Source organism: Amborella trichopoda, chromosome 11 (assembly GCF_054954075.1).
Source record: "Amborella trichopoda isolate Santa Cruz 75 chromosome 11, AtrichopodaSantaCruz75HAP2 v2.0, whole genome shotgun sequence".
Taxonomy (NCBI): Eukaryota; Viridiplantae; Streptophyta; class Magnoliopsida; order Amborellales; family Amborellaceae; genus Amborella; species Amborella trichopoda.
Genome location: NC_142346.1, coordinates 46,657,614 through 46,668,010, shown reverse-complemented (window position 1 = coordinate 46,668,010; position 10,397 = coordinate 46,657,614). Strand labels below are relative to the sequence as shown.

The 10,397-nt window shown below is 35.0% G+C and overlaps 1 protein-coding gene across 2 annotated transcripts; it reads right to left on the bottom strand.

The window, feature by feature from the left end:
* Positions 1–2,491: 2,491 nt before the first annotated feature.
* CYTC-2 (cytochrome c-2) lies at positions 2,492–9,921 on the bottom strand. 2 transcript variants are annotated; one of them, XM_088851086.1, is made up of 4 exons: positions 9,690–9,921; positions 8,792–8,880; positions 6,367–6,500; positions 2,492–2,882 (listed from the first exon to the last, which is right to left on the bottom strand). In XM_088851086.1, the coding sequence occupies exons 2-4, from the start codon at positions 8,796–8,798 to the stop codon at positions 2,787–2,789; spliced, it is 237 nt and encodes a 78-aa protein (XP_088707212.1). In that variant the 5' UTR covers positions 8,799–8,880; positions 9,690–9,921; the 3' UTR covers positions 2,492–2,786. The 2 variants fall into 2 exon arrangements, with proteins under 2 accessions (XP_088707212.1, XP_006836823.1); XM_006836760.4 differs by lacking the exon at positions 8,792–8,880.
* Between the last annotated feature and the right edge of the window lie 476 nt (positions 9,922–10,397).

The following is a 10,397-nucleotide window of genomic DNA, read 5'->3' as shown; positions in this document are numbered from 1 at the left end:
TTAAAAATTCAAATTTTTAAGTTTGTTTTTTTTTTTGATCTTCTGTTGAGAATAATCATCTGGTTGTTATTAGGTGGTTCCCAGAATTTAAGATTGAACAAATCTTCGCAAGTAGATCTTTTGACCGAGAGAGTAGATGTACACTATATTGTCGTGGGAGTATAATGCACATGCTCCTTTCTCTGGTGGATCTGTTAGTTATATTTTAGTAATATGTAACCAAAGAAGAATTGCTCAGGAATACGAACCAGAACCTATTGACTCCATCTCCATTAGCTGTTTCTTTGGGTGTTTGGGGACCCAAAGAAACTTGGAAATCATTCTCTAACCTTCCCAAACGAATTTGATGCCCTAGAGATATCCGATCCACACCTAGGTGGATCCGAAAGGCATTAGCTTTCAGCTATTTTGAAGCATTTTGGGAGCTTGAAATCCTTTTTTTTTTTTTTTTAATGCAGAGGACTTGGAGAAGTTTCCCAATATTTTTGGGTCTTTTAACTAAGACAACAGATTTTGAACTGCTGCCATACGGGTTGAGAGAGACAAAGAGATACAATAGAACATGGCATTACCAAGAGAGAGGGAGAGCCTCGGTATAACAAGGCATTTCCCAAATAATAGTCCTCATTTCATCATCCCTCCATTGGTTGGATACTTGGATGGTGAATTTTGTAAGCAAAAACCTTACCCATAAAAGGAAATGAAAATTTATCAAAATACCAATAAAAAATGAACTATTCAACATTGTACTTATAAAATAACTATTCCATCACGTGTTTTTTAGTGGGTATTTGGAAATGGAAAAAGTTTATATAAAGGTGACGCTCTAAACCATCAAATTAAGGTGCACCTCAAAAATTTCGCTTGATGTTTCGAAGCCCAAAAATCTTCAAATTTATCATCTGGACTTCAAGATGTAGCGATGTGAGAAAAATTGGATTTCAAGTTTTGAAAATATTGCATCTTGTAATACATTTTTGGACCGTTAATTTTCAAGTGTTCACATATTTTCTTGATCTACAATATTTTTAAAATTTTAAATTTTATAATTAGAGATGAAAATAAGCTTCTAGGCCATAACAAAGGGTTCCAATATTGAAACATCTTTCAACACCATTTGAAGGTGTATCTTTTCAACACTATTTGAAGGCGTATCTTTTCAACACTATTTGAAGGTGCATCTTTTCAACACTATTTGAAGGCGTATCTTTTCAACACTCTTTGAAGGTGTATCTTACTTTAATTGTTTAGAATCTTGGGCTTACACAAACCACACCCTTTTGAAATATTCAAATATAAGCAGAATGTCAAGTAGCTAATCTCTCGTGGTTCCTCAGAAAATAATGCCAAAAATAACTAGAAATATTTTAAAAAGCCCATGAACGTCGAGAAAAAGAACCTTACGAAAAGATTAAAAAAAAAAAACCGATTCATAGGTTTTTCCAACCCAAAAAGACTTGGGCGATTCGGGTGACTCTAAACAAAATATGCTCGTTAACTGCAAAATAGCCTAAGTCAACTGGGTGAATTTTTGTATACCACCCATGACAATGTCCATTAACTTTACCCAGAAAAATGCCTAAATCATTAGGAGAAATTGTTAATCTCAACCATCGATCATCTTGATCAAAGGAGATCAAAATCATTTAGCACAACATGATGATAGATTGTTAATAGTAACACATCATACACCTATACTGTAGACAGTCGATTGTCCCTTTTGACAATGGAAATTAAATTTGGAATTGTATGCTATAAGATCATTATCTTTATTATAATGAAGTCACAAATAAATTAAATGACCAGGGGTATATCACGAGGATCGAGAAATCAATTTTTTGAACTTTTCAGTAAATGTCATACTCCTATAACCACCCAATTTGATATCGTACAACGTGTTTCTGACCTCTTTTGTACCAAAAGTAAGCAATCACTCAACAATTAAGCTCACCCAGCTAAATATCCATCGACCGGGATAATTTCGATCACTCATCAGGATCAACCTTATGGCAATATGGTACCATAAAACAACATAGTGTACCTGCACCCTACATTAGCTGCTGCACCAGGGTTTCACAAATCGGATCCCTATTAAGGTCCAACTCTAATTCCCTTGACCCGTAACTTAGTGCAACAAGGGAAACTTCATTAAGACACCAGCAAAGATAAGGAAATTCGATCTGTATGTATACTTGATAGATTGTCCTCGGGCTAGGCATCCACATGAGTTCTGATGGTGCCAAGGTGACACACAAGCCTGCAGTCCTCTTTTCTATTCAGTCGAGTTCGGATCACTCCACTTAAGTAGAACAAAAAGGAGGAATTGGAAAAGAAAGACTCCGACTCAGACCAGGCTATATTTCACAAAAAATTTAAAACACACTAGAAAACCGACAGCAGTAATTCCCGGTTCTTCAAGCCGGATTCACCAACCCCAATCCAATGGCACGCCTGCATAGAATAAGCACTTTCTGAAGACTAAGATAATCAATTAGAGATTAATCCAGATTTATAATGGAGGAATGGCGTTCCTAAATGCAATCATTCACAGTAGACATTCACCTAGTTCGAATGTAAATTATAAGGGTACAAAAAGAGAGTAGAGTTTCACATGTACAATGTAAGGAGAAATGGCTCTCTAGGATTCTAAGAGCCAATTTGAGATCCCAACAAGGACTTATTGTTGAAAAAATAGTAGAGTATCTCTGCTTCAAACCACACCATGGGAGCCGCAAAAATATTGAAATGAAGAGAGAAAATGATGGGAAAAAACAGTATGCTTTCTCTTAGGAGGATGTGGCTCCCTTGAGGTAAGCAATGAGATCAGTTCGCTCCTGCGGCTTCTTCAGACCTGGAAAAACCATCTTAGTCCCTGGAATATACTGCACAAAACCAAATACGGGATAGCGTTAGGCCTACCCTCTAATTTCTTCTTGATATTTTATAAGATGGCCCCTCTAAAAACAATGGATACTAGAAAATATTGTAAAAAATAGTGCATAGATAAATTGAAGATACTGATACTCTCGAACGAAAGAAAAAATTTAGAGCGGTTGGCGATGTATTGAAAGGTGCCCACCTCAGGGGCTAGATGCCTTGCCTATATGCTGAAGAACTAGGGGTGGCAATGGACCCGGACCCGACACAAGACCCAAGGGGTAGAACCGATCTGGGTCAGGGAATGGGTCCAAAAATTGGACCCAGTGGATTGGGTTCGGGTCCAAATCTCGGACCCGAACACTATTCGGGTCTCGGTTCAATCATGTACAGTCGGGTCCTGGTCCCACACTATATTTTTGGGTCTGGGTCCAGATCCGAGTTCGGGTAGGGTCAGTTGACACTCCTATAAGGAATGCCCCCACAAGCCAGCAGGCCCTAGGCTGGCGCCTCTAGCCACAGAGCCAAGGCTGCCGCCCAAGGGTGGAAATTTCCCTCAAGCCATGGGCAAGAATATTATTCCCCTTGCTCCAACCAACAAATCCACCTTCTCTTTCCCCTTTCAAGTTAGTAGTCCTGTGTATGGTGGGAGAATATTCTATGTATTCAAACCCCCTCTAACCCATTTTTTTGTTTTGTTTTGAGAGGGAATACAAAAAGAAAAAATCAAGATTTTCGATTCTTTTTTTAGAGCGTATCCAAAAACTTTGAGAAATCATCTAAAATCCTTTTTTTTTTGGATAAGACATTATTTGTGAACTACCAAGAAATATAACAGAATATTTTAATGTTCAATTCATTGTGCATACATATGCATGTCTATGTATACATGTGTGTTTCTGGCAAACCCACACAAATGTATTGGATACATATATATACATGTATTCATGTGTATATATATATATATATATATATATATATATATAAAGATACTACAAAACACCAATAGGCAAAAATGAACAGTGATTTCGCCAACCCTCATCACCGTAATGGGTAGGTGAAATGGGTGCAGTTGGCGTACGGATGCATCCGTAGCTATAGAGGTAAGGTACACCTTCAAATTTTATTATGGTATATAATTTTGATGTAAAATGTTCTTAGGATTATCTCAAAATCTATTTTTATATCTTATTATAAAATTTTCAATTTCAAAAATGGTTAAATTCAAGTAGATCTATAAACATATGAAAATATTGAAAATAGACGGTATAGATAATATGTTGTAAAATGCACTATTTCTGAGACAAAATCTTTTTATTTTTTCATGGTCATACATCGCGATGATCTATCAAAGGGTTTTTCAACATTAAAACTACCTTTTCCGATGGATTTTTGAGGTGCATCCGTAGCTCTACATTTTATATATTTATATATATATATATATATATATATATATATATATATATATATATATATATATGAAAAACTCTTCCCAACGCCTATAGGCGAAAATGAACAGTAATTTCGCCTACCTTCATCACCGTCCAAAATTCATCGCACGGTCACGATTATTCGGTAGTGTTTCATATTTTTTTCTAAAAATCCAAATAACTTGAAATTTGGAACATGTGTACATCTTAGTTAGGCACACCTTATAAAAATATGAAAAAAATAATTCGTAAAATATAAATTGACCAAAATATCCCCAAAAACTTATGAGGGTAGTTTGGTCAATTTATATTTCTTGAATTATATTTTTATTAAGTGCACCTCACTGATATGTACTCACGCTTCAAATTTTAGATCATTCCGATCAGTAAAAATAAAATAAAAATTGAAACACTACCGGACAACTGTGATCGTGCGATAAAAGTTTGAATGGTGATAAAGGTAGGCAAAATCACTGTTCATTTTCGCCTATAAGCATTTTGTAATATCTTCGTGTGTGTGTGTATATATATATATATATATATATATAGGAAAAGTCTTCCCAAGGCCTATAGGCGAAAATGAACAGTGATTTCACCTACCCTCATCACCGTCTAAAGTTCATCACACGGTCACGCTTCTCCCGTAGTGTTTTATTTTTTTTCTACAAATCAAAATGAAATGAAATTTGGAGTGTGTGTACATCTTAGTGAGGCACACCTAATAATACTATAAAAAAAAAAATTTACGGAAAAAATTAACCAAAATACCCTAAACTTTTCAAGGGTATTTTTGTCAATTTTATGTAAAATATTTTATGACATTTTTTGTAGATTCGACTATTTTTTATGAACATATGCTCTAAATTTCAGGTCATTCCAATTTGTAGAAAAAAATGAAAAATGAAACACTACCGGACAATCGTAACCGTGAGATGAACTTTGGAAGGCGACGAGAGTAGACGAAATCACTGTTCATTTTCGCCTATAAGCGTTTTGTAGTATCTTATATATATATATATATATATATATATATATATATATATATATATATATATATATATATATATATATATATATATATATATATATATATATATGTGTGTGTGTGTGTGTGATTTCATGCAATGGTTGCATAGAAATGTAGCTGCATTTGTTTAACACCAAATTTTAAACATCAACTCTTTTCACTCCAATGAAAAAGTACAAAACAGAAAAATTAAAGACACACCTAAAAACTGTTTTTCTAGCCCAATTAACATAAGTTATCCATTTTGGTAAGATGCTTAGATCAATTGTTTAGAAGGATTTTTTACCTTTTCAAATTTGTTAGAGTGTTTTATTATTAATGTTAAAAACAAAAAAACTGATTCTGAGTTCATAAAGGCCTACATCTTGAAATTTACCAAATAGACAATTTGGATTATAAATGGAGACTCATTATGACTATATCTAGGATGCAAATTGAATTTTATTTTTTTGGGGATTGCTTATTGGGATGAATAAATGGTGTATTCAACTTTTGGGTCATACAAATGCCATGAACATAGTTTTTAGAAGTTTGGTTTCATCATATCACAATGATATGGTACCACATCCCCCCCACCCCAGGAACCACCTAACCCTTCCTAACACTGGTGGTAGGTCTCAACATACATTGTTGTTGCTAACATACACCTGAGATTTGATCGTAAGCCTCACAAACATCTACCAATGCTCCCCATGATTCATGGTATCAATTGTTGTTCCCCATGATGGCCACACATCTGAACCACAGTTAATCTCTCACATCCATTACCAAGCCATCAGTTATGTACAGCAGACCCCATGTATCATAATACCATAGACGAATAGTTCATAGTGACATTTGCAAGTAGAAAGACTCAAAATAAGTATTCCATATTTCAATTTATGTTATAGAGGTTCACAGAGTGGAATAACTTATTTTGCATGAATGTTTGTCAAATGAGAATTTCATTGAGAAGGGACAATGGCTTGCCATGTTACATTAGATGCTAAGATTCTCGGGACCCAGTTGTTTTGCATGGGAAAAAATCCATACCTTCTTTGGGTTAAGCAAGTAATCGTAGAGAGTCGACTCCTCCCATATCACAGCCTTGTTCTTGTTTCCAGCTGAGTAAGAATACCCAGGAGTTGTACCAGATTGCCTCCCAAAGAGACCATTCAGGTTGGGTCCTGCAAAATTCCACCTCTTCAATTCTACCCTAAGAAACCATAGGGGTCGAGAATAGATTCATCTAAATGTCCTACAATTTGAACTTAAATAAATCCTAATAATCCAAGAAAAGCCCATCAAGGATAGACTCATCTAAATCTCAACTCTGCAAATCAAGAAATGTACACTTGAAGGTAAACCTAAAAAATGACAAATGAGTTGATACTATAAAGCCAATAAACAGAGTATATCCCATCAAGTATACAAAAAAGACTTAAAAAGACATAAGAAAGTTGCACAAAAAAGTTTCCATTGAAAGCTGACAAGCATCTTCAGCAACACAAATTCTTCACAATAAATTGTCCACAATTGCAATATGAAGACCAATGAAAAAACTTACTGAGAAACCCAACTCGTCCCATGAGCAAGTTGTACAAATGAAAGCCCATGAGCAAGTTGTACAAATGGAAGTCTCCGGAGAAGTCTATTTTTCTCTAACATAGAATTATTCAACACATGAATTGTCCTCAACTATGAGGTACCAATGTTGTATGAAAGGAGTTTGGCATAGACCGAGTTAGCCACTGAGATCAAATTTCATAGACAGAATAATAAATTATGTTCAAACAAGTATCCGCATGCCAACAAAAAGTACGTTCTTGTTGTAAACGTGCCTAACCTAATCCATGTGCGCTCCCTTGTTGATCAATGGATTTTACTTACAAAACTAAAGAAATAACATACAAATGAAGATGCTCTATTGGTACAATTATTAAAACCATTTGCAGCGCCCCAAGCAAATAAAAATGAACACTTTGAAAAGGAAAACAAGAGAATAACTAGAGTCAAGTGGCATAAAACGGCATGCAAAGGGTCCTAATCATACAGAACTACAAACTACACAACCAAAATTGGAAAAAAGTAGCTAATTGGACAGAAAATCAACATTTACAACTAGAGGCAAGAGCACAATGCACAAACATGCAAGGAAACAAGACACATTAATATCGAAGTCCTTTCTAAAAAATAATTAATATCCAGAGTGCTAGTATAATCCATCTGTAAGTGCCTTAGCAACACATGCACAGCACACTCACATGCACACACGCCCACATACAAGTATATCCACAAGACCCTAACACATTTGAAAAAAAGAAATAATGATACATAGTTCCTAGACTGCAAAACAGAAGTCTAAATAAATAAACAACAAATAGCATATTAGAATCCCTCCCATAACACAATAAATTTGCTCCAAAGTTTTATGAACGTTAACACTCAATATCCAAGCAATAGCTTAAGTTCTGGAGTAACCAGAATCTCTCTTTTTCTGGATAATTCTAAGATACTCATCTTCTAAAGTGCATCTTAATTAAATCATCAGAGAGACAAGACAGACAGACAGACTATTTAATTATCTGCAACTCTATTTAGGCACATCAGGATCACCTTAACCAAGGTCTTAATAATCGATAAAAACTTCATGCAAAACAAAAAAGTCTAAAAATAGTGGCAATTCAGATCAAAGGTCAAAAAAAACATAACGTGGAAGTTCGTCCAAGCACATGTGCAGAGGAATAGAGGATAAGATCTTTTTTGATGAGTTGCAGCACTAGAGTTTAAAAAATTAGATTTATTTTAGAACTAGGCCTAATTCCAAGCCAAATTGACTTGCTAACGATTCATTAGAACTGGTCACCTTTATTAAAGAAACAACATTATAGAATTGACATGTTTGCAAGACCCATAAAAGTCTTCAAACTCGACTAGAGGCCTAGAGCCCAAGCCGAGTTGACTCAGGCAAGTGTAAAAGAAACCCATGGACTATAACAATGAAAGACAAAAATAGACTATTTTATAACACATACAATTTCTTCTTCAAATTCTTTTCTAACTCTTCGGCTGTCTCAATCATAAACCAATCTTTAAAAAGAAATTATTACCCGAATAAACGTCTCATTTGTTTTGGGGCTTTTTGAGGGCATTAAGTTGCAAGATGCCTTGCTTTCTACGGGCATAACATGGTCCTTGAAGCTTGAACTCTGTGCCTTTGTTTCTCGAATAGAACTTACAAGGCTTAATGGTTTTCTTTTGTGAACTTCTCTAATTTTCAAAATATTGTATGATTCAGCCCCTTCTATGGTATCATGGAATTTTGGATCAGTTTTTATACAAGATTTTTCTGTATTAGCTTCATAGCCAAGGTTCTTAATTTCCGCTCTTCTATAGTCAACCACATGAGACAGTACCAAGATTCCAATAACACAATTTTTTGCGGTTATTGCTTCGATAACTAGATTTGAAATATTACCTGGCATGGCTGCTAGGTATGTGGCATTGCACAGGGATCTTGTGTAATCCCTCCCAGCAGCATGCCATACATGCTCATTAGCCACCACCCTAATGTAGAGTTCAAAATTCAAACAAAAACAAATCATTCCCAAGGAAAATCCAAGAAAAAAACCAATGACATTAATTCAAATGAAATACATAATTCCTAACTGCCAAGGTTAATCTAAATAGAGAACATATGGTCAGGAACGTTTATATCTGGAGAATACCATTGAAATAAATAACTGGCTAGAATAAGATCCAAATATCTATGTAAATCATGAAAACATGTAAAATCTCTAGAGACCCCATTAATCAAGAATGGAAACGTATTAAGACAGTGTTTGATCCATACAAATTTAAATACTATAGCAGGAAATAAACGGAACAGTAAAAAACCAACACTCCAAGATAAGAAAATTACCGTACTTAAAGCATTCGATTCCTCTGACACAGTGATATTCTAGAAAGTCAATGAAATAAAATACCCTACAAATCGATACCGAAGCACATCACAACCTAGAGAACCACTGATAACTGTGAGCTTAGAACAATTGACAGATTTGAAGAAAAATGATATCCAATTCACCAGCATATTAACCTAGACTACCAGTCAAATCAATAATCACAGACGTCCCTGGCCGCACAAAATCCTAAAATTGTCCAATAAGGAGCGCATAAATATTAAAAAACTGATCAGATCAGCATGAATCACATCATAAAATCAACAAAGAATGAGAAGAAACCATCAGGCTCCAAATGAACCCCTGAAAGTGCATAATCAGAAGCATAAACATCTAAGACAAAGGTCAATTAGATCATATACGAAACAACAACCAGAAAAATCAATGAAAGCCGCAGATTCGTAGTATTCTTACCTTGTTTGTGTCCAGCTCCTTTATCCACGGTGTGGCACTGAGCGCACTTAGTCTTGAAGATCTTCTCTCCGGCCTTATCATTGCCTGGAGGAGCTTCATTGAAGGTGGCCATTTTTTGCAGGAAACCTTAAAAACGGAGGATCTGAAACCCTAGCAATGGACGCTTTAAAAACCCTAGAAAAGACCAGCCGAAAGCTCTCTGCGCTTATTGCCAAGGAAGGCGAAAAGAAGTTCAAAAATGGTCCGACGTCTCTTGGCCGTCATGGAAAGCTAAGGAGCTACAAAGTTAGCCCTCAATATAACAATAATATATCAAATATACCCTTTATTTGTTGCTAAAAAAAATAACATCTGAACCGCCCTTGGTGAACTGGCAAAATAACGAAAATACCCCCCAGAATTTTGAGAATTTTCCGGTAGACATTTTATTTATTTGAAGGAAATTTAGCAAAATATACCTAAATTTTCAGCAATTTAATAACTTATACTTTTTCCACTATTCTAATTAGGGTGAGGTTTGTATTAAATGTCAAGCTCATACTATTAAAATAAGGTGCACCTCAAAACTATGTTGAAAATAAAGTTTCGGTGCCACAAGGCTTTGCGATAATATGGAAATATATGATTGCTCCTCAAGCAAATCTATAAACACTTGAAAATATTAAAAATAGATAGTTCAGATAATGTGTTAGAAAATGAACTATTTTT